Raw genomic sequence first — 25,838 nt, forward strand, 5'->3', positions numbered from 1 at the left:
AGGCGTATACTATATTTTATAGTAATATCTTCAGAATTACTAAGAAGTCTAGTTTCAAATATAATTCTTTTGAAGTGTTGGTGCTTAATTTAACACTATCTAGTGTAAATGATAAATCACGTTTGAGATTTGTGCTAGCTACTGTATACAGGCCACCATACAGACTTTATCAAAGAATTTGCTAACTTTCTATCAGAGTTAGTACTGGCTGCAGATAAAGTCCTAATTGTTGGTGATTTTAATATACATGTAGATAAGGAAAAAGATGCATTGGGATAGGCATTTAAAGACATTCTGAACTCTATTGGAGTTAGACAACACGTGTCAGGACCCACTCATTGTCGTAATCATACTCTAGATCTAATATTATGACATGGAATCAATGTTGATGCCGTTGAAATTCTGCAGCAGAGCGATGACATCTCAGATCACTATCTAGTCTCGTGTATACTTCATTTAGCCAAGGCTGCAAAGCCGACTCCGTGTCACAAATATGCTAGACCTATCACTTCTGCCACTAAAGATTGCTTTATTAATAATCTTCCTGATCAGTTTCATCATCTCAGCATCCCAGATAGCTTAGAAGAACTCGATATTGCGACAGAAACTTTTAACTTTCTCTTTCCCAGAACTTTAGACACAGTTGCTCCGTTGCGCTTAAAGTAGATTAAAGGAAATAGTCCAACGCTGTGGTACAACGAACACACTCAGGCCCTTAAGAAAGCAGCCAGAAAAATGGAGCGCAACTGGAAGAAAACAAAACTAGAGGTATTTCGCATTTCATGGAAAGAGAGCACGATTGCATACAGAGAGGCCTAAAAAACTGCTAGATCTGCTTATTTTTCAACCCTATTAGAAGAAAATAAACAAAAAATAAAGCTTTAAGCCCAGACATTTCCAAGCAGCACAGCAATGACTTTATGAACTTCTTTACTTACAAGATTGATAATATTAGGGAGAAAATTATAACTATGCAACAGTCTACTACAGTATTGCATCAGGCAGTGCATTGTCTCCTTGAGGAAAAATTCAATTCATTCACTGCTATAGGAGAGGAAGAATTTGCTAAATTCGTCAAATCATCTAAATCGACAACATGTATGTTAGACCCTGTACCGACTAAGCTATTGAAAGAGATGCTTCCAGAGATCATAGGTCCTCTTCTTATCATCATTAATTCATCTTTATCATTAGGATACGTACCAAAAACTTTTAAGCTGGCTATGACTAAACCGCTTGTTAAAAAAACCGCAACTAGATCCTACAGAATTAGTCAATTACAGGCCGATCTCGAATCTACCTTTTCTGTCTAAGATACTAGAAAAGGCACTATCCTCACAACTGTTCCTTTTTAGAAAGAAATGATATCTGTGAGGATTTCCAGTCAGGATTTAGACCATATCATGAGACAGCTCTCATTAGAGTCACAAATGATTTGCTCATCCGATCCTGGTTGTATCTCTCTATTAGTGTTACTCGATCTTAGTGCTGCATTTGATACTAACGACCATAACATTCTTTTAAATAGACTCGAAAATTAGGTTGGCATTAGTGGAATTGCATTAGCGGAATTGCATTAGCGTGGTTTAAATCATACTTATCTGACCGTTATCAGTTTGTAGCAGTAAATGAAGAGATGTCTTATCAAAAGTTCAGTATGGAGTACCATAAGGCTCAGTACTAGGACCGTTGTTGTTCACTCTGTACATGCTACCCTTAGGAGATATCATTAGGAAGCATGGCATTAGTTTTCACTGTTATGCTGATGACACTCAGCTCTATATTTCTTCACGCCCTGACGAAACTTACCAATTCACAAAATTAACAAAATGCATAGCTGAAATAAAAAAACTGGATGACTAGTAATTTCCTACTACTTAATTCTGAAAAAAACAGAGATTCTAAATTATTCGACAAAAAACGTCCTCACGTAATAACCTAGAATACTGTCTAAAACTTGATGGCTGCTCTGTCAAGTCTTCATCGTCGGTTAGGAACCGGTGTGCTCTTTTATACCAATCTTTCATTTGAAAGTCACGTATCTAGTATCTGTAAAACCGCATTTTTTCATTTTGTCATATGCTCTCACTGACAAATGCGGAACAATTAGTTCATGCATTCATGACATCAAGGCTAGATTATTGTAATGCTATTATGGGTGGTTGCCCTGCACGCTTAATAAACAAACTACAGCTGGTACAAAATGCAGCAGCTAGAGTTCTTACCAGAACCAGGAAGTATGACCATATTAGCCCGGTTCTGACAACACTGCATTGGCTCCCTATTTAACATCGTATACATTAAAATATTGCTGATTACTTACAAAGCACTAAATGGTTTAGCTCCCCAGTACTTGAGCAAGCTCTTAACGCATTATAGTCCTTCACGTCTATTGCGATCTCATAATTACGGCCAGTTGATCATACCTAGAATATCAAAATCGACTGCTGGCGGTAGATCCTTCTCCTATTTAGCACCAAAACTTTGGAACAGTCTTCCTAACATTGTCCGGGAAGCAGACACACTCTGTCAGTTCAAAGCTAGACTAAAAACACATCTCTTTGACCTAGCATACACAACACATTATAGACTTCTATAATTCAAAGTTAAGCTGCATAGATTAGGTCAGCCGTAACCGGGAACACTTCCCATAAATCCTGATGTACTCGTTACATCATAAGAAGAATGGCGCCTATGCTAATATTAGTCTCTAATGTTTATCCCGAGGTTTACCGCAGTCCGTCGGACCCAGGCTGTATCCAGATCTGATGAAGGACCTGCGCCTGGACGCGACAACAACACAGTCCTAAAGTGTCAACTAGTCTCTCCAGGGGATCCCATCCCTTTACCTCCCTACAGATAAAGCGTTGTCAGGATAATTCCGGTACGCGGGGCTACGCGGAAGCGATAAAAATTCTGCATTATAAATTAAGGCCAGACAAATAGTTTGTTGAGGGTTGGTTTGTAGGGAAGGACTACACGCCTGTGCACTACACACCTGCGCACATATATTCAAATGCGCATACCTATAGACTGAACTCGTAATACGCATGTGAACGCCATCCGTGTTCTCACAGGTTTGCGTTTTTAAAGTTTGCCCAGAGGATTTTCTGTTAGAACGGTGTCGTGTTAGCGGCCCCTAAGTTAATAACTAATAATCGTTGCGACGGAAGTGAATCAATCAAAACTAACTTTAGCTGGACAATAACTTTATTCTAGAGCTGCTATAAAGCCAAAACAATCTCTGTTACTTTAATTTCCTATTATCACTGTAAAGCCGCTTTGGAACAATCTACATTGTTAAAAGGGCTATATAAATGAAGATGACTTGACTTGGCATAGTTTAGGTCAGCCGGAACCGGGAACACTTCCCATAAATCCTGATGTACTTGTTACATCATAAGAAGGATGGTGTCTATGTTAATATTAGTCTCTCTGTTTATCCCGAGGTTTACCGCAGTCTGCCGGATCCAGGCTGTATCCAGATCTGATGAAGGACCTGCGCCTGGACACGACGACAACACAGTCCTGAAGTGTCAACTAGGCTCTCCCTTGTGAAGGCCTCCTTCCTTCCCTTTACCTATGTACAGATTAAACGTTGTCGTTTTATCTGTACAGAGTCACCACGTGGCTATGCGGACGCGATAAATAATTCTGTATTATAAATTAAGGCCAGACAAGTAGTTTGTTGAGGGTTGATTTGTAAAAAAAAAAGTAATCAACGCTTCCAAAACATGTTGTTTTTTTTTGCAAGTTATGTTTTTGGTCTTTTTGTGCCTTTTTATGTGATAGGACAGTAGAGATTTTTTGACAGGAAAGCGTGGGGTGGAGAGAGAGGGGAAGGGGATCGGCAAAGGACCTCGAGCTGGGAATCGAACTCGGGTCGCCGGAGGCGCAGTTGCGCTATATGTCGGCGCGTTAACCATGGGGCTATTGGCGCCGACCCAAAACATGTTGTAAATAGACATTTTTGACACTCTTCACTGAGCGCTTACACAGATACACACGGTAGCGTTTGAAAGCAGGTGCCTATCAGCGGATCGCTAATATATCCGCTGATAGACATATTCGACGATAGATGCCTGCTTTCAAACGCTCCCGTGTGTGTCTGTGCAAGTGCTCGGTGAAGAGCATCAAAGATGTTTATTTACAACGTTTGTCCCATAAATGGTATAAAAGGCGAAGTGTGTCCAGACTTTGAACTTAAAATGTCGTATAGGCATCTATTATTTTACTCACACTGCCGTCCGCCATCCCATTAAAAACCTCTTTTCTTAGGCTAGTTAACTTATGTCCACGTTTCCCTCACTCATGTGTTGAGAACTACCTTGAGGAGCCATGAAGTAGAAAAATACAGTTGTATTTCCACTATATATCCTGCGGTTAAAGAGCATTTATAATCTGACCCACTGAACGTTTCAGAGTAAGGCGTATGTTCGTTTACACACAAGAAGGCCATGATCTGTTGTTTTCATTGTCTCAGAGTAATAACAAATTTGGTTTATCAGAAAGTAATCTCCTAATCTCACACTTGTTCCTGAATTTTGTTGTTATTTCTTAACTTTGCTTTCTTATGTCTGCTTGTGCATGTTATAATGTGCATGGCACATTAACATACTGGACTTCAATTGTGCTCGTAAATTATTATTATTTTTTTTTTTATTAGGTGCACAAGTTCTAGAAGCATAGAGCCCTGAGACATCAGGTTTGTAATCTCACCTGCGAATGAGATCAACAGCAAGATCGTAGAGAAGCTGGAAGTGATCAGAGGCGTGCGTGACACAGTATGGTCTGTACCCTGAGTGATGGTGAAGAACAAACAAACAAATATACATACATGCGTGAAAAATGTTCATAAATAGAAAAGGTCACATTTGAAACATTTGTGTAATGTCACTTAACACAAAGCCCTTTCTTTAACTTTTTTCTTTGAAATTTTGCTCTAAAATGCATTTAAATGCAATTCATAATGCATTGCATTGCACTGCACACACTGCAGCAAAGTCTGTTATAGCAAGTGTCAACTTTCTCTTTTGAAGTAACAATGAGTGACAATGAGCAACCGTTTGAAAAGAACAGACCACAAGTGAGATAAGGTGCTCAACTTTCAACAAAAAAATAACAGACAAGTTTTTAGAACCACAAGACGGTGAGTAAGTGATGACAATTTTCATGTTTGAGTGAACTGCTCAGTCTCAGCAGACAGCTTGTGACTGGATCAGCCAAGTCAGATCTTAATACTCACCAAGCCACTCCACCATGTCTTTGATGGCAGTGAAGTACTTCTCCTCCTCTTTCTCTGGGTTTGTGTCGTCATACCGCAGGAAACAGATGCCATTATTGGCCTTCACACAAAACACAAGTCAGAAAGGATTTTTTTTGTAATGCAAAGTTGTTAATGTGAGAGTGTGTGTGCATGTATGTACCTTGGCAAAACCAAAATTGAAGTTAATTGCTTTGGCATGACCAATATGCAGAATACCATTAGGCTCAGGGGGGAAACGGGTGCGGACCTACAAAGAGAGAATTTGATTTAAACAGAAAATACTGAACTCAGTTTAGTTCCTTAATGTTCCTGGTCTTATTGTGCACACTTCAGTGCCACTAATTCAAAAGACAAAAAGTGCATTCAGGTCATACCTGTCCTCTAGTGACTTCCAGGTGCTTCTTCAGCAAATTCACGGTGTTGGGTGTTACAACATAACCCTCCGTCTTGTAATTCTCCCCTAGAGAAAGAACAATAAATCTCGATTCACTTTGAGCCATTAAAAAAAAAAAAAAGAAGAATCCCCTGATGGCACATCGGGTTAAGCTTTGCATATTGAACTTTGTACAAAGTCTGTGGGTGCTTCTCAATACTCAAATGGATGCTTCCTCGTTCTGTAAGACTGAAAATATTGGTTGCGGCCTGGTCTAATGAGACAAAGGGGCCTTGCTGGCTAATTAGCATTCGACCTCCCCCATACAGCCTGACTTCCTCTCAGAAACAACAAAGGACACACTCAAGAACATGGTTTGATGGTTTGATGCGAATGTTGATCAATAACTTATGTTTTTAGTGTCATTTGAAAGGTCTCAAAGTGAGTGGTACAGATATCTCATATCCAGATAGATAAAATAAAACCTGGGCAAACAGTATAAAGGAAGGTGTGCTTGCTCTATCGGGTCTCTTCTTTGCTGGTCACGAAATGGAATAGGTGGTCTCTCTCTCTCTCTCTCTCTCTCTCTCTCTCTCTCTCTCTCTCTCTCTCTCTCTCTCTCTCTCTCTCTCTCTCTCTCTCTCTCTCTCTCTCTCTCTCTCTCTCTCTCTCTCTCTCTCTCTCTCTCTCTCTCTCTCTCTCTCTCTCTCTCTCTCTCTCTCTCTCTCTCTCTCTCTCTCTCTCTCTCTCTCTCTCTCTCTCTCTCTCTCTCTCTCTCTCTCTCTCTCTCTCTCTCTCTCTCTCTCTCTCTCTCTCTCTCTCTCTCGTACAAGCTGGGTAAGATTCTTTGGTGTAACCAATGTATAACCATGTTCTAGATATTTTAATTGATTGTGGAATTAATTTCTGATATCTGAAACATTAAAATGTTACATTCGATTATTCTAACTGATCTTGACATTGTTCATTTAATGGCTAAAAGGAATAATCAAATAATTCACTCACCTTTAGTGAAGCACAGATATTATTAAAACCTTTCATTTATGGAGTCAGATGAATTAACGAGAGAATACATAACTAAATGTATTGTAAATTTAACCAACCAATACTTCGCATGAGTGAGGACAGAGCACGTGATAACCTTCCCTGTGTTATTGGAAAACCTCCATTGGACCAACTTCACGGGCCTTACAGTTCCTCCAAATTCATAATAAATATTAATGAATCAAGAATCCCTTTTGAAATATTTGAGATGTCACAGCCTGTGACATCTCAAATATTTCAAAAGGGATTCTTGATTCATTCATATTTATTATGAATTTCTTAAATAACAAAACTTCAACAACTTAAGGGTAGATCCTTTGTACACAGCTGATGACGCTTTAAAGTGACACTCGAGTGATCAAGAATATACGAATAAGCTTTCCTTCGATTTAGGGCTGCAACAAATCATTATTATGGTAATCGATTAATCTGTAGATTATTTTTCAGATTAATCGGATGAAGAAAAAAATATATATATATTATACATTGACATTTTTATTCATTATTTTAAACAATATTATTGTTCATCCTACTCAATGCTGTTCTCCAAACAATGTGTACTATAAAGCCTATAAAAAAAATATATATAGTGAATGTATCTCTACAGGCTATGCTAAAATACATTCTAAACATAAAATCAACCAATTGCTTACCATTTTAAAGCAGAAATTAAAATGACTAAATTAAAACTGACAATAAACAAAAACAAAATCTTAACTTGTACGAGATATGAAGAACACACATTATTATTTAGTTGTTGCAGCCCTACTTCGATTCCTCCGTCCTCATTTTCTTTCCTTGTTAGAAAGAAAGAAAAAAAAAGTGTGGAAAGAAAGAGGGGATGCACAAATAAGGAATGAGTAGCACCCGATGTAGCTAACTGGACACCGATATGTCAACACTCCCACCTGGCTTATGGAATTTCAGCGCCTCTCCTCTCAGCTGCTCCATCAATGATTTCCCCTCTGTTTTTCCTTCACCTAGAAAGAAAGATGGAAATATAAAATAGACTTTTACATTTTAAGAGGAAAATATGTAAGGGTGCTAGGTGGTTTTACACCCTCCTTTAAAGGGATAGTTCATCCAAATATTTAAACAAAGAACAACAACAACAAAAAATGTTTGAAAAAAAAGGAGAAATCCTTTTGTTGTCCATAAAATAGCAGTCTATGTTCACCAAACCTTTGGTTACAGAAGAAAAGGTCATGCAGGTTTGGAATGACAAGGGTGAATAAATGATGACGATTTTTATTTTTGAGTGAATTATCCCTTTAACGCAAGTCCATGTGATTATTTTTTTATTGTCCACCAGGCAAATAAGAAAACAACACATCAACAAGCCACATGATTGAAGCTATACATTTTGTACATAGTACAAATGGCATGGGAAAATGAAATGCCAATGTTTAAAAGTTAGGGGGTTTATTCAAATCAGTATAATTTGAATAAACCATACTACATGAAAAAGAGTGAGCATACTTTGACAAAAGTTCAAGATCAGTTAATTTTTTTCACCAGATTTCTTCAGTACATTAAGTTTTTAGGTCTATTTAACACTAAAACAATGCAGTCTTCACTGTATGAATTAAATATACACTGATTCTTATCAAAGCTACTAAAGTTATTTAGTCAAGAGCAGTGAGTGATTTTCTCTTTGTCTTTTGATGTTTGAGTAACATTATCAGCATAGACAGAAGAGTTATATTAGACAATGACATTGCTGTCACTGTGACCTAACACACGGATCTAATATCCACCTTAAATTAAGTAAGCCATTTCCTGTGACTGTGTAAAACTTACGATTCATTAGCTAAAGGTAAATAAATAGAACAGTGAAAAAATGAGAATACTATTTGCAGTACAACACAGTGTGTACAATTACGATAATAAATTAGAATATGATTAAAAAATATTTTTTTACTAATAGGAGTTTGCAGTATCAAGCAGCATTCCAGACTGTTTTTGTACAGCTAAAATAACTGGAAGCGACTGATACTGGAAGCACATTGAAGCAGTGCAAAAATCTCAAAGATTGCAGCAATTAGAAAACAACAATGATCCAATCAATTTCCTTTGGAAGTCTCAGCCTAAATTCTCTAATTTAGCTGCTTCACTTAGATATGCAGTACTCTCCAAAAGTCTTAGTATTTTCAGCAAAAAAAATAAAAAAAATAATGGTAGCTTTTGCTGCAGTGTCACATTTATTTTGCCATTAATTGAAAATAATCCAGTGAGATTTTTGTATGCACAAGGAGTCTGACAACAGCCAGTATGCTCCATACGGAGATTTGATCTCATCTCACCATCAGAGTCCATCTGGGATTACATGAAGAAACAGAAAAAACTGCGACAGACTAAATCCAAAAGAACTGTGGCAACGTCTCCAAGACAATTGAAGAAATCTATATCAATAGAAACTTCATATTATCGCCACTATATTGTCATACTGCCTAACCCTAGCCGCTAGTATTTCTGAAGCAGCATTTCACTAACACAAAACTAAAGATGCATAAATCACATTAAAGTGCAGTAAAAAATGTCTCATAGCTTTCTGTATCTTACCAGAAACCTGCTCAATCTTCACATCCTTCTCTGCAGCTTTGGTTTTGGCCGCCTGTGATAAAAGAAAAAAAGATGGCAGCACATTTTACAGCTGCATAGTTGACATAACTACATAATTATCTGTAATAGATAGATTGTTTTATTTAATGCCATGTCAGTATCTAAGGCTATTTTCATGGCAAAAATTAAATTACAAAAATATAAATATCATATAAATACAATAAAACCAAGCAAACAAACAACAAGTCATATTATATATATATTTTTTTTTAATTAACATATGATAAAAAATCTAAAACGTTTTCAGGCATAATCTTACTAAATAAGACCTTAAGTGAAATAACTTCATAAAAGATCATTCTACTTGTATTATACCCAGGAGAGTCCAATAAAATATGTTTAACAGAGAGGGGAATCTTATGAACATGCATAAAGTTGGGTCTTCACCTTTAAGCAAAAAAGCATGAGTCAAACTTGTATGACCTATACGACATCTGGTGAATACCACTTGATCAGATATAGTTTTAAGAGTGATTAAAAGTCTGTTTGAAATTTCCGGATGAATTTCACATAGCTTATTTTTCTTGCACGTATTCCACTCCTCTTATCTAATATATACCGATTAATAATAGGTCTGATATCTGAGGAAGGAATTTGACATTCGTTAACTTCCTGATTAAGAGCTTCCTTAGCAGCTGCATCAGCTCGCTCATTTCCTGAAAGTTCAACATGGCCTGGAACTGATTCTGTATATAATCCACTTTAGTTAAGATGCAGTCCACTAAAGGATGAACAATTTTTTGACTGGTACAATATAACCTGCACACATACATAGTTACATCATTGTGGAAAACGAGTAGGGAGGTTAACGATTAATCGACGATTGATTAATTGTCGATAATACATTTAATCGATAAAACTTATCTATCATCGATTAAGCAGGTTCATGCGCGTGCTGCTCAACCGCGAAACATCTAAAGCGAATGCGCCAGAGTTATGTTTGGAACCATTTCAGAGCCAGGTCATCAGCAAAATCGAGATCTTCCAGTTGCTCAAAAGGGTTCCACTGTAGTCCTGTCCTTTGACCATCCACTGGCATTTTAATTGTCCAGTCGATGGCGATGAGGAAGAGGAGGGGAGACAGTAGGCAGGCTTGACGTACTTCTGTTTTTATAAGGAGGGTGTCCGAGAGTTTACCATTTGAGGTGACTTGACCTGTGAATCCATCATAAATGCATTTAATGATGTTGACCAGTTTTATGGGTATTCCATAATGTCGGCACAGAATGTTTCTGTCTAGGCTGTCAAAGGCCTTTTCAAAGTCGACAAAGTTTACGAATGATGATGACTGCCATTCAATGCGTTGTTCGACAATTATTCTGAGTGTTGCAATGTGATCTGTACAGGAGTTGTTTTTCCGGAAACATGCTTGTTCTATTCTGAAAATCTTGTCTAGTGGTTCTTGTATTCTATCTAGGATTATTCGGCAGAGGATTTTGTTGGGGACTGAGACGAGCATAATGCCTCTACAGTTTTTACATTCGCTGAGGTTTCCTTTCTTGGGCACTGTGACAATTAACCCCTCCTTCCAATCTTTGGGAATCTCCTCTTTTTCACAGATGTCATTTAGGAGCCCATGGAGGATATCAGTGGAGGTTGATATCTGCTTTCAGTATATCAGGTGGGATGTTATCCTTCCCCGGTGCCCTGCCTAGCTTCAGTTTTTTTGCAGGCTCTCCTTATTTCCTCCTTTGATATCCTACCACCGTTGAAGTTTAGGTCTTTTCCCGCTTCCTCTATGACTGGGGGGGTGTCTCATTGGGTTTAATTGCCGTTTTCAGCGTGTTTTTCCAGGAAGAGTGCGTCCACAACAGTCACACATTCTGACAAGCACGCATCTGAGGCGGTGTTGGTGACACGTTCTATTAGTCTTGAGAAAAAGTCTTGAGAAAAGTGTTTAATTGGCTAAACAAATCATGTTTAACACTTAATCTGAGGAAAACTAAATCTATGTGTTTTTCTATAACAAGAACGTGGATAATAAATGACCTTAATATTAAAATGAATGGTGAACTCACCGATCAGGTAGAACAAGAAAAATATTTAGGAGTGATTTTAGATTCTCAGCTAAATTTTAAAAGTCATATTAAAAACATCTCAAGAAAAATGAAGCCCAGTATGAACTGTTTCAGAATGATCAGGAGCGGTCTAACATTTGAATGTGCTCATGTCTTTCTGAACACTATAATCCTGTCCCACCTGTCGTTCTGCACCATTGTTTGGTCCCAGACTAGCCAAACTACCCTAAAGCCTATTGAGAGGCTTTATAACCATGCCCTAAAAATTTTAGATAAAAGCCCATTCGATTCCATCACTGTTACATTTTAAGTAAACATAAAATCTTAAACTTTGTTAATTTTGTTAATCTTAGACACATAAAGTTGTTTTTTAAATGTTTAACTGGACTTGCACCTGAGCCACTTTGTGCATTTGTGAACAGGCTGGAACCCTCCAGATCAACAAGAGCTGCTACATGTGGAGAATGTAAAGTTCCATTTTGTAAAACATCTTTTGCCCAAAATGTTTTTTCTGTGAAAGGAGCCAAACTGTGGAACTGGCTTCCTACAAATATAAAGACTTTAACTAAACTGCCCACCTTTAAAAAACTAACAAAAGCCTGGTTCATACAGCAGCAGCAGTGTGATCATGCCATATGAGATGTATAGCTGTGTGTATGTGAGGTGTGCATCTGTGTGAGTTCAAGTGAATGTGTTTATTTACTACACTTATTTGTATTGGTGCTAACTGGTTTCTGGACATTTTATTGTATTCACTGTAATATTTTTTACTTCTTTATTATCTTAACTGTTAAAAGCCATTCTAGGGACAGGTGTTGCAAATTAGCCATGGCTATAAACACTGTGATACAGGCATCGGATTGTTCTTTATGTAATAATCTATGTTTTTTTTGTATGTGTCCCTATTCAAATAAAGAACAAATAAAATAAAATAAACATGTAGTTTTGAGCAGCATTTGCAGACCCTATCATGCTGTTGGCCATATGCCACCGCAGCAGACGCAAATTGCACCATTAAGGCTATCGATTAATTGATCGTTAATTTAAACCACGATCGATTATGAAAATTGGCATCCCTAGTAATGAGACATGTTCACAGAACCCTCTGATGTGCTCACCAGCAATAAAACAACAAAATAGTGACCGTGAAAAAATATATACCTTGGGCTTTTTCTCCAGATCTACCTCAGTTTTTGGACCCAGAAGGTGCAATACCTAAAAGCCAACAGAAATATTCAGTGCACGTACATTAACAATGATTTAGACTGATTAGAGTAAGGTAGTAAAACTGTCACACAAACCTGCATATCCACTTCATTCTTGATAATCTTTCCATCAGCCCATTTGAGAGCGGCTCTGGCCTCACCTGAAGAGCATAAATAGACACTATTCCTCACAAGCACAACCCAACTGTACTCATATGACATATGACATGTTGCCTCACCCATGAGTATTCCCATGTTGAAGCGGTATCTCTCTGCCAAAAGCTGATCTTTGTGTTTCTTGATAATTAGTTCCACCTGTGAAATAGTTATTAGGTCAATGGCGGATAAGGATTCTTATGAAACTATGAAAATCTAGCATATTTTTAACATTTTTGAAAAGTGTTGTACTCAACTTTAATAAAAGTACTATAAAATTTGCTTAAATATAGAGAGGAAACAATTTCAATACTTGGCCACTAAATAAATAAATATAAATAAATAAATATAACAATAGAGAACAGTTATAAAGTAACTACTTGATATTTCAGCACTTTAATTGGGAAATACTTCCTATAGTCAGGGCCTAAAATTTACACTTGCCAAGAGCCAGATGAGACTTAAAAAGCAGCGTTGGTGAGTATATGAAATGGTGTACCGGCCACAGTTGGCCGGTAACATTTTTATGAATTCTAACAATGCATGAATGTGAACAAACACGAACGACGCTCGGGACAGTTGACGGGTCAGCGCTGCATCATCACGAAAGTTTAAGCTTTGACAATTTAAATATTCATGCGCAAAAGGGAGATCAACCCATTATTTGCGTGCTTTGTGTGACTAATTCACACAAAATGATGTCAAAAACAAAAATAACGATACACTAGAACTAGTGGGAACATAACATAAACATAGAATTTTGAAAATATTCCAAGTTGGAAACTTAACAGGAATTTATGGGAATTAATTGAAAATTTGGGGAAGGTGAATTTTTTTTTGGTCATATTCAAACATAAATAAAAACTTTTTTTTGTGGTCAGGAGCTGACGAGAGGGTGTCTGAATCTGAAGACTGGAGTAATGCTTCCATTCGAAGCGAAAATTATTCAGTGTCACATGATCCTTCAGAAATCATTCTAATAAGCTGATTTGTTGATCAATGTTGGAAACAGTTGTGCTGCTTAATAATTTATGGAACCTGTGATCCTTTTTTCAGGATTCATTGATGAATAAACTTAAAAAAAGAACATCAATTATTAAAAATATAAATCTTTTCTAACAATATAAGTCTTTACTTTCTTTTCTTTACTTTTTATCTATTTAACACATTGTTGCTGAATAAAAGTATTAATTTCTTTAAAAAAAAAATGTTTTACTGCCCTCAAACTTGTTTTAACTTTTAATTCATCAAAGAATCATGAAAAAAGTACAGGTTATAAAAAAATTAAGCAGCACAACTGTTTCCAACATTGATAACGGAATATCAAATCAGCATATTAGAATGATTTCTGTTAGGATCATGTGACACTGAAACTGGAGTAATGTCCTTTTACCTCTTTTAGCCTTTTATGTTCAAACCGGAGTCAGACAATGATGAAGAGACTCAAGAAGAAGTGACAACATGTAGAATGCAACAGGACATTTTTGAAATGTTAGTTGATGAATTTATGCAGCTGATGTGGAGTTAACTATCTTCTAGTCATTAATTAGCATATTCAGTCATGATAATCTATAAATCGCATTCAGGGGGCGGGGTTTATGTAAATTTTAGGGTTGGTGAGGTCACTAACCCGAGAGGAATGTCGTGTAGTCCCTACCAGCCGTTTGTCGTAGTCCTTAAAAAACGATTTATTTAAAAGCAAATATCTTCCTTTAGTTTGAACTTTGAGCGTTGGAACTTTGCAGATGTTGTTTATGCTCAAACAGCAACATTACACACTCTAACTGAAGTTAGAAAAGTGAAATCATAATCAACCACCCCTTTAATAATAAATGAGTAGGTGTGTCCAAACATTTGATTGCTATATTTGTTCTCCTCCTATAATATCTAGTCTATACTCACACCATAGAAAAACTTTTTGTGAACATTTGTGAATGAAGCGTCCTTACTGCATCCTCTATCTGCTCAGGTGTGACCACCACTCCCACCCCACAGGCAGTCTCAAACTCACACCGATCCATATGTTCCTGAGGGTGACTTTTCACAAAGTCCAATGCCGCTGAGAAAAAATAACAATAAAAATGTCAACAAGTGGTGAACAGCAAATTAGTGAACTATGAGAAAGGGCCTTGCTCATGAGAACTAATCATGCAGGGGAGAGACAGCATTAACATTAAGTGACATGGCATTTGGTGCACAGAAGCCAATGGCACATGTAGCTATGCTTAGTGACACATCCGGTGGCATATCCGGTCTTCATTGGCATGTGATAGTGGATAGTGGCATGTGCCACTGACATTGTCGCCAAACACTGACACGACACCTGACAGACACCTGACAGTCGCGGAACATGTCGCAATATGTTGTGACACCTCCAGTTGTGACTGACAAGTTGTGACTGGCACATGTATTTGAGAGGCATGTGCCACTGAATGTTTTGAAATACCAGTGCTACTGTATGTTGTTTATCACACAAAGTCACAAACTGCCCATTCTAGGAAAGACAAATTAAATCCATCATGGGTCACTACGAATAACGCATTAACAGTCGCATTCGTTACTGTAAACCTTTATTTTTTGCATGATGCTGCACGGACTCATGCCAGTAGGTGTCAGTATAAGTAAGTGTAACACTGGCCAGCGCAAGATTCTCATCAATCTCACAAGATTCTGTGGCTTTAATATTTCAAAAGATATTTTATGGAATTATGTATAATAAATAAAATCCATTTTTGTTGGCACATTAACTCAGCGATGAAATAAATAATTAGTTTGACAGCATAAAGCATATTGTTCCGCAAGTTGCACATTACGCAATCCATTGGCACATCACAAGTTTTAGTGACACATGCCACTATCCATCGGCACATGCCAATTGGACATGCCGGTGTAACATGCCGGTGTCAGTCAGGTGTCGTGTCAGTCAGTGTCAGTGTTTGGCGGCAATGTCAGTGGCACATGCCACTATCCACCATCACACGCCAGTGAAGGACCGGATGTGCCACCGGATGCGTCACTAAGCATATCGACGTGCCATTGGATTCTGTGTGCCAAGTCTAGCGTTCTCTGCTATAGTTTTCTCTTTAAATTGCCTTTTTGTACTCCACAAAACATTGGTGCTCATATCAGCATCAGTCCTATTATATTTTAAATAATTTCTCATTTATTTAAAAAAAAAAAAAGTTTAAAATGACAAATGTACAAATTCTTGATTCCTAAACAATTATATTGATATACATCAATTACTTTCAGAAAACAAAACATTATAAACATTTAGAAACAAAAAAGAACAGTGTGACAATAATAAAGACAATCAGATACCTGACAACTGCAGTTCCGTGGTTATTTTTCTTGTAATGATGTATTCTGTGAGGAAAGAAAGTCGATGCGTGTCTTTAAGTCGTGTCACCATACTGTACAGGAGAGTGCCTGTAGTCTTATCAATGCCAGCGGACCCAAGCAGCCCTTGAGCCTGAGAAACAAAAACACAACAGTAACATCAGCAATATTACAAAACTTTTTCAAACACCCCTCGTAATGTAAGGTAAGGAAATTGCCATGTAAGTTCTTAAGAGGCTAATAACTTTTACAGCGCACAACTGCAATTATTCATTATGCGTATTAATTCATTATGTACCACTTCGATGGCCTTCTTGAGTGTTGATGAGAGCAATTCATTTTTCAGGGTTTCCTTAGCTTTCTGCTCACTAAGGCCAATTGACATGAAAATAGACACAGCGTCCGCCATTTCCCTTCCTGCACACACGCCGGTTTACACTTCCTCCAGTCCTGCAGAAGGCGTGGATTCAGATTTGTACGACCATGATTTCTCCAATCAGATTTGCTTTCACGCATCCTTCCACCAATCGTCGGTGCGCCTCTAGTCTGTTGATACTTAGTTGCATCAGTCGAGCCAAAAGCCACTGGAAGGCAAACCTTTAAGTCATGAAATGTTTGGGATTGTGATGCTAACTTCCGGGTTGGCGTCATCACTGCAGACGGGCTTTGGCAGTACTCTTTTTTTTTTTTTCATATACTTGTTGAACATTAAAAGAAAGGCAGTCATAACTGAAAGATTTACAAACAAAGACTGAGATTACAGATTACATTACAATTTTCACATCACATACTTTGCTTTGGGACTTGTCATCAATGTCTCCAGATATATTAGAAAAAACTCTTAAAAAAACAATAATCTTGGAGGAATTTTGAAAAATGTACATTTGTGTATGTAAATTTCAGCAAAAGCAACAAATTATTTATCATTACAAAAGACACATTTTTATTCTTAATTAACAAACCAAACATAAAAATTTCCCATGTAGGCTATCAGTATCAGTCCTGCAGGTATTCTTTGTTGCATTAAACTGAACGAATCATTCCAGAATGCGTACACCAAATTACACTGAAAAAAGTTTGTTTCTCTAACTTATTTCACTCTAAGTTTATAACTTACTATAACTTATTCTAATCATATTTGACATAAATTTGAATCACCAACATTAAATCTTATTCTTAAAAATTCTTTTGCAGGGTATATATGATTCATAATTTTAAAGTGCCCCCTCCTTACATTTAGGGTTAACAGGAAATGAGAGGAAACTGGTCCTAATTTTACACACTTCTTTCATTCTTTATTTTATAATGATGGAATATATAAGTTCCATTTACAGGTCCTGGGAACATTGTTGTAATAAACAATTCCTTAAAAATTTGTTAGAGCATTTTCTATCACCAAAGCTTACTTTTTCTATCTAATCATGCATTTTAGGTATTATCATTGAATATTTCAAATGTTCCTTTACTAATTTAATCACCGGCATTGGAATACTCTTGATAATTTTATCATATATTTTAGAGGAGCAACTTAGATTGTATTTACCACAAAAAGCATCATGGCTCAAAATAAAAGGTGCCTGGAGGAACCTTTTGGGGTTCTTCACTTTGCCACAACGGCGGAACCGTCTGTAGATTCTATAGGCACCCTTTTAAAAAGGGGTGGTTCTCTGAAGAACCACACACGTTTCATGAGGAACTCTTATATTAGGCACTGCGTGGAACCACTTTGGGTGCCTCCAAGAACCAAATTTTTTTTTTTTTAAATATTTTATTTCATATTGTTACTATGGTTACCTTTGACTTCTATTATAATAAACAAATTGAACCAAATACAAAATAAGATTAGTTTATTACATATTTTATATTCATTTTTATACATACACTTGCATGCACATGGAAAAAAAATCTAACTATAGATTAATATCAATGAATACACAAAAAAATAGAATAATACATAAGCAACATGAATAATCAACCATGTATATACAATAGGCTATATGCAAGAAAAGACATTTCAACAAAATGCATGGAAACACATATGTTCCACGAAATAAATCAATGTAAAAAATTAAATTTTGACTAATTAAAAATGTCCATCTTCACTTAGTTTCAGTCCGATGGTAAGTCTGACATCACTGTTTGTTTCCAAGTCCAAAAGTTCTATCAGATGCCAAAAACAAACAAACAGTGTTAAAGGAGACATATCATGCTTTTAAATCGTTCCTTTTAACATATAAATCATACATTTGTAGTCTATATAAAGCAGAACTGCAATGCTTGGGTCTGAATTCCTCATTATTATAGCTCCACAGGCCCCCTTTTTTGGTGTGCGTCTGACATCAACTCGTTTTGGTGCGGTCTCTTTAAATACAATTGAGACACTTCATACCCCGCCCCCTCTCCAGTTTGTAGAGGTTCAACTCCACCCCGTTCGGCCATTTTTGTAGTTTAATAGCACAGAAACTTTTTATTCACACGTTATTAACAAAATGTCAACAACGGAAGACTTGTCCAGCCAGCCTTACATGTTCGAGCCAGAGTCCGGAGCCGGAGCGAGATGAAAATGAAGACGACGAACCTGCAGAAGAACGTCTTCATATGGATGTATCGCAATGGTGTGTTACTTACTGTATTTACACATGAAACTTTGGTCTTCCGACCTTTTACCACCGTGTCGATTTATTTTGATTAATATGTGCGAGGGAGAGAGAGCAAGACAGCGTCTAGTATGGAGAAGGTTTACACTTTCGCCAGGGTCTGAAGAGAGAGAGTGAACGCGCGCGCGACCGGGTCTCTCTCTCTCTCTGCTCGTTCTTTCAGTTAAACATGCGCACTGTCATAAGCGCGGCAGTTCATCTACATTAGACGGTGTAATGAAGCGTATGGGTTACTACATCCAACAACCGAACATTTTAACTTACCCTCTCGTAACTTCTGCATCTTTTAGCTTGGACTACAAAATTGCAGCGAGAAATAATAATGGCGGATCGCTCGAAGTGTTGGGCTGGAAGTCAATGTCCTTATTTGGCAGTTCCGCTGCAAATACTGTGACGTGATTGTTCACAAAACGTCATAGATAACAGAAAAATCTGAACAGGTTGAAAAATATGACCAAAACAGAATATAAAGATATCAACGAAGCACCTGAAGAGAATAATTTCAACTTTTCTGTACTTCTAAACACTCCAAATATACAACAAAATGCATTTAAGGGCTAAAAAAGTGGATTTAGCATGATATGTCCCCTCTAATATACACTCATTGTGCTGTAATATTCCTGAAAATTATTATCCTAACCTTTATCTCTATACCGAAATCTCTGATGGTTAGTAATTAAGTCTGGGATGCCGTTAGACTGGAGACTGTAATGTACACTATGGCTTTTGAAAAGCTTAAATGTGTGACTTGAATCAACAGTGTTCATAAATGGTTGTTGAGTATTCTCATGAAACAAGATAGAGGAAGTAGAAGTAGAGGATTCGACCCGGAAACAGTATTAAGGTGCAGTAAAATGATCTGTTGTTCTGTGACTGTTCACTGGTGAATTCCAGTCATTTCAATAAGAATCCACACGATCAGCAATTTCGTTTGTGGTCAAAAATCTCACTATGGGAGCAAAGTGGTCACTGGAATTCGCTGGATTTGACCAACAGAAAGCTGCTTGAAAGTGACTCCTGTGTGAGCTGTGCTTCATACATTACGTCGCTACACTGCTGACAATGGTCAATGGACTTTTTTGCCTGTGTAATTTCACGAAATTCAAAAATGTGACCACACCTTTACTCGCTGCAACATAAAATGCAATCAATAATAAAATCTTCACAAGGGACATGTGAGGTACTTAAAGAGTTAGAAAAGTGAAAAGGTACAGCAGATTCGTTTTCCGTTTGTTTTTCCTCTTTTCTGGTAGATGGTCCAGGCACTTCAGTGATTTTCAGGTCTACAGGAGGATTTTTATTCTTGTTCAAACTTGTATTTCAGCTTACTGAGATCCCTGCAAAGTACAAAATGTACTGTTATTAAAGTGATAGTTGTGAAATTTAAATAATTTCCTCAGCCTTGTGACATTCCAAACCTGTTTGACTTTCTGTCTGTGGAACCCAAAAGCAGATCTCAGGCATAATGCAACCCTTGTCACCATTCAATTTCACTGCATGAAACACAAGGAGAAAAAAATTGTGTAAATCATTCATGAAACCATTCTTATGTACACTTGTCTAGTTCAATTTATGTAAAAATGGTTAAGCTCCAAAAATGTCCCAGAAAAGATCCTAAAAATAATCAATGAGTTCACAACTCAACTCAAGTCTTCTGAAGCCATATAATAGCTTTTTCCAATTTTTTGTCGAAAAAGACTAAACTTGAAGTTATAATTCAGAGTTAAAATGTCTTATATTCAAATGCAAATGATAAAGATATAAGAAAAAATGCATAGCATTATTGGCGCCAAACCTGTGATATTATTTTTCTGAGTAACATGAATGAGATTTGAGAGCATGAGGGCAGATTATTATTATTTTTTTTTTATATATTTATTTAATATGGAGATAGCAATAACATTGGACGAACCAGGTGCATTGTTTAAAGTGTTATAGCACATGTGCTAATTTTCAACACCTGTCCATAGGGGGCTTTTACAACAGATAAAAACACATTGTTAAACAAGACAAGGCACATTTTACACATGGGAACAACTTTGGCCCGATTTAAGCCACTGTTTGAGCTCTCTGATAAAGATGTTAATATTGTTCTGCAGTTTGAATCCAGTGGGGAGAGAGTTCCACAGTGTAGCCCCTCTGAAGGAGAAGCTAGACTGTCCAAAAGATTTTCTAAACTTTGGGAGCACACAATCCCCACTAACTGAGGCTCTGGTGGAAGGTCTAAGAGAGCCCTGACGCCTCTCCATGAGGCCAGAGAACAGTGGTGACACACAGTTATTCAAACATTTAAAAGTCAATTTCAAAATACTAAAATTTACAAAATTTTCAACAGTAAAAAACTTGTGCTTTTGTATGATATCACAATGATGCCATCTCATAGGTTTCTTGTCAAATATCTTAATTGCCTGTTTATATAGAGAAGTGACTGGTTTCAGAGTGGACACTGATGTTTGTGACCATGCTGTAATACAGTATGACAAATGTGAAAAAAACATTGCATGCATAAACAATAAAGCCGTGTGATGTGACAACTCTCCTCTAATAAAACGAAAACAGTTCAGATTTGATTTGACTTTCCTGCAAACATGGTTCACTTGACTTTGAAACTTCAGGTGTTTATCCGAGATTATGCCCAAGTATTTCGTTTCATGAACCTCCTGAATGGGTTCATGGTATAATTGAACCTCAAAGATGCTGTCAGGGGACCTCCGGTTGATAGAAAAACACATTGAGAAGGTTTTCTGTACGTTTAGAGTTAAGTGGGACAGCTGAAGCCATCTTGAGATGTTATGTAAAGCCTTACTGCTGCCCAGGGATAACTGTGTCGTCAGCATAAAGCTGGCAGTTTACACCCTGACAGTTATTTTCAGAGAATAACTGATTAAAAAACACAAGTACACAGTCAAACAATACAATTTCACACAGAGAAAGTTCATAGTAATAAAGTACTTGCATGTGGTGCAGGTAACTTACTGTAATTCAGTGTTGCCACTGAAATATTCAGATTATGTTAGAAATGTACTGGTTGTTCTGGGGAAACAAAAGAACAAAGCTGATTATTCATAACATAATATTTATTGACCAGTAAATGGCTTTAAAATGGTATTTGAGAGAATGAGGGCACCTGTAGTAAGTAAAGTTAGGCTAAACAAAAACAGACCAAACTATATTAACCTGCTTTTGTTATTCATAAACGCCAATGACAACAGCAGGAATCTGCTAAATAAGCAATTTGAAGACACAGTTGTACAGAATATGTTGAATTGAATGACTAAATCAATCTAAGACAATAAGTCAATAATTAAAATGTGTTCATTAGATCAACGTAGTTAGCATCGCGGCTAAAACCTTCTTACCAGATACTGTGCAATAAACGAGTGGTAAACACTGTAAAAACTTAGTAATGTATAATATATTTAGTTTATATATACATGTGTGTTTGAATATATAGTGAGTAGACTATGTATTTATATTTATTTGGCGAGTTTACAAACCTTGTAATGGAGAGCCGAACAAACAGCAGTAGCTTTGATGAGAGAGGAGCCGTTACTTTCAAACCCGATGACGATCAGCTGAGCTTCGTTGCGCGCGAGCGTCACTGAAGCGACGACAGCAGAGGAATAGCAGCAGTTTCGTGACAGAATAAAACTTTTCTCCTCCTGGTTCTTCTTCTTCATATTATTAATATTATTATTATTTAGTGTTGTTGTTTAAGGTTTAAATTAATCAATAAAATAGGCCTATACTAAATAAATGTAAGCTACCCAGGTGAAAAAGACGTAGGCTACTGTTAAATGTATTAAAAATGCATTAAAGTATTTTTGTATTATTTGTAGGCCTACTAAAAACACACTCAAGTACATTTTTTAATACATTTAATAGTACGTCTTTTTCACCTGGGTATGTATACTGAATTAAACTTAAGTAGCCTATAATAATAATAATAGGATAATAATAATCTTATTCTGACCTCACTGAACCATTGGGATCCTCCAGATGCTGGCTTTAACATAAGAGATCTTCCAGGAACCACTTAAATGTTAAAAGATCTTCCAATAACCCTTTTATCGCATTCAGGTTCCTCTATTTTCCCCCAAAGCATTTTGAGGTCTCATGGTAATGAAAAGGTGACTCCAGAACCTCAGAACTAAATACAAATTGCTTAAAGGATCCCATAAGTTCCAAATGTAAATTCTGAACCAATGTTTTCCACTTCTGATGTCATTTTTAGTGAGAAATTACTGCTAGTAATTAAATATTTGTTTAGCTATCACCAAAGCTCGCTCTATTTTGCTGTAGATAATTAAACTGTTACGCTACCTCAGAAGTCAGTTTTGTGAGGTACCTTCGTGCGCAAATTGCATTTAAAGGGACACACAAAAATTGCGCGTTTTTGCTCACACCCAAAAAGGGGCAAATTTGACAAGCTATAATAAATTATCTGGGGGGTATTTTGAGCTGAAATTTCACAGACACATTCTGGGGACACCATAGATTTATATTACATCTTGTGAAAAGGGGCATAATATGTCACCTTTAAGCAAACTTGCAGTAATTAAATGTTAAATAACACAAATGCACTTTTACGAGTTTGTTTGCCCATAAAATCTTATGATATTAGATTAAAATTATTTGGCTTGCTGTCCACTAATGAAGGGCTCGATGAAGCAGCTTCAACTCGAGCTCTGATATACCCAAAAAGTGAAGAATAAATTTGGGACAGCAAGTTGGATTTAGCATGATCGAAATACTTAAGGATTAAAGTGTACAGGATACCTAAAAGCTTAAAGCATGATACCCCCCAAAAAAGAGTCGAATTTGTTTTTTTTAAGCGGTATATGAAGCGTTAATGAACACTGCTGCGGCAGTGATATTTAACGGGGCTCCTGCAGAAGCTGGGCTGGGATGCAACTCCCTACTATATCCACCATGTGGAGCTATGAACGGTGTTTGAAAGAGTGTGCAACATGAGGTTTGTGCAAGTTTGCCCAAGGGACATACGAATCCGTGGTACCTCCAGTCTGCTTGTTAGGATAGGAGGGCCCTCCTATGGAGGCTCGTTATGGAAAACATGAAGGATCACACATCGATTTAGAAAAAGGGAGAGCCCCCACGGCGCCTGAACGGAAAGCTCACAATGCAATTCGACCAGGAGAGCTCCCATTGCGTTTCGAAGGAGAGAGCCCCCTGATATGTATAAATTGGAAGGTCACTCTGCAATCAAAACAAGAGAGCCCACACTGCAAGTCGAACGGGAGAGCCTGCACTGTGTCTGGATGGTGAAGCCCACACAGCGATTCGAATGGAGAGCCCACTCCAGGAGTGGTAGCTCACACACATCTGAAAAGGGAGAGCTCTCACTGCATCCAGATGAATACAAGCCCTGTGGGGCTAGGTAAGTGGAACGTTGCAAAATAGTAGGGAGATGCTAGTGTTTGGTGTGCTTGTCTGATGTGATGTGATGTCTGATATGTTTCGAAGACATGGGATGACCATCGACCTAGCATTTTAATTTGGTGTTCGGATAGGCCCCTCTGCGCTGATGTGGTGGCTGCCCCTATGCGGCAGGAATGGGAAAAGAAATGTTTGGTTGGGATGCCGGAACTGTTGAGGATGGATTTTAGGTTCTTTTGAAACAAATGTCTGGAGGCAGGGATGTTTTTTGTCATAGATAAAAAGAGGGTTGCGAGGAGAGGTTGGAAATTGAATGACCGTGTTTGAATTGATCGGTTTTGCTTTGTTTGACTTTGAAACACATGGTGTCATGGTTTATTATGTAGCAAATTTAGCTGTATGAAATATTAATAATCAATAATAATTGGTTATAATTGATTATGAATATTTGGATCAGTTAATATAATTAACTTAATGTCGTAAATTAATGTTACAATCAATTAACCTGTTTGTCCCGTGAACACTCAGGATTAATTGTTTATTAACATTTATTATTAACAATTGTTTATGTACATTTCCGGGGCATGGGAAATGTCTTTCTTAATTTACAGTACTACTAAGAGCAGTAGTCAAGATCTGTATGATTAGTGACTCCAGTTATGAGCTTGAGACACGGACAACTTTACGTGTGACATGAACAAGATTTTATTAACTAGTAACTTAAACTACTCTAACATACACACACATACATGCATACAGTTTACCAAGGGAAAGAGAGCTGAAGCAGAATACAGGAAAAGAAAGAAGTTATAGCATTGTTTGACATTCAGCAGATCAACAGCCTTGAGCAAACCATCAGTTTAGTTCTAACACGCCCTTCTTTAAAGGGGTAAAGATACTTAATGTATAAAATAATGAGACTAAGTTTGATACTTGCATGTCTCGCCCATTTAAATTAGACTGTCCTGATGCAATTTGTTGAGGCTCCAGTTGATCTTTGCTGATGGCACAAGCTTGATGGTCCTTAGAAACTTAGTTCAGCATCATCTTCACGTCAGCATCTCAGAAAGGGACTAAGAGAGTTGATCTTGTGATCAGTGACTTTTAAAGCGTGAAGATGTCACACCCTCTGGAGGTGTGTGAGCCAATCAGACGTGTTTTCCTTTGGAGGGAAATTCTTTTACGACCCATTGTTCAAGCAGGCCTTTGAACATGTAATTTGATTGGATGTTTAACACAAGAATCTTTAAGATGCTTATAATACTAATGCGTCACAAAGTTAGCAAAATGTAATGTAAATTAACAAGTGGGAAACGAAGATTGGAGTTTATAGAGACCAAACATGCCACACATATGATTTTAGTTGACCATAGTATGCAAAGTCTGAAACATTAACCCAATAGAGTCTACAAGAATACAAAAGCCAAACCACATAAAAGGAAAATCATGAGGTGGGAAAATTAGATACATGTTTACACATTTCTCAAGTGGTTATATAAAGAATATATAGGATTAACAGGGTTTATTTCTCCTTCTCAGTGAGAATTAAGTAAGAGTCACTCTGGAATTTTGGGGTCGTAAAACTCTGTGTGTCCTGTAACAAGACTGCCAGTCCTGCTCTGCCAGTGTGTTAGCTTCATTTGGGATGTTAGTTTTTGGGGGAAGTTTGGGAGAAGTAAAAGGCCTTTGTTGGGAGAGTGAGTTTGCTGGATTATTCATTTAAAAAATGAATAATTTGTGTGTGTCTGATTGGTCCAGACG

General features: G+C 37.2%; 1 protein-coding gene across 1 annotated transcript in view; it reads right to left on the minus strand.

Annotated features, from left to right (window-relative positions):
* qars1 (glutaminyl-tRNA synthetase 1) overlaps positions 1-16,654 on the minus strand; it is a 40,731-nt gene extending 24,077 nt beyond the window's left edge. The window contains exons 1-12 of the mRNA XM_081349443.1: positions 16,322-16,654; positions 16,006-16,156; positions 14,634-14,743; positions 12,768-12,843; positions 12,625-12,689; positions 12,485-12,538; positions 9,246-9,297; positions 7,592-7,663; positions 5,641-5,726; positions 5,427-5,513; positions 5,246-5,345; positions 4,720-4,798 (exon numbers count right to left, since the gene is read on the minus strand). Of these exons, the coding sequence (XP_081205569.1) occupies positions 4,720-4,798; positions 5,246-5,345; positions 5,427-5,513; positions 5,641-5,726; positions 7,592-7,663; positions 9,246-9,297; positions 12,485-12,538; positions 12,625-12,689; positions 12,768-12,843; positions 14,634-14,743; positions 16,006-16,156; positions 16,322-16,432 (1,043 nt within the window). The 5' untranslated portion in view covers positions 16,433-16,654. The remainder of the gene's footprint in view (positions 1-4,719; positions 4,799-5,245; positions 5,346-5,426; positions 5,514-5,640; positions 5,727-7,591; positions 7,664-9,245; positions 9,298-12,484; positions 12,539-12,624; positions 12,690-12,767; positions 12,844-14,633; positions 14,744-16,005; positions 16,157-16,321) is intronic.
* Positions 16,655-25,838: the final 9,184 nt, after the last annotated feature.

This window comes from Scardinius erythrophthalmus (genome assembly GCF_964197995.2).
Source record: "Scardinius erythrophthalmus genome assembly, chromosome: 20".
In the NCBI taxonomy this organism is placed as follows: Eukaryota; Metazoa; Chordata; class Actinopteri; order Cypriniformes; family Leuciscidae; genus Scardinius; species Scardinius erythrophthalmus.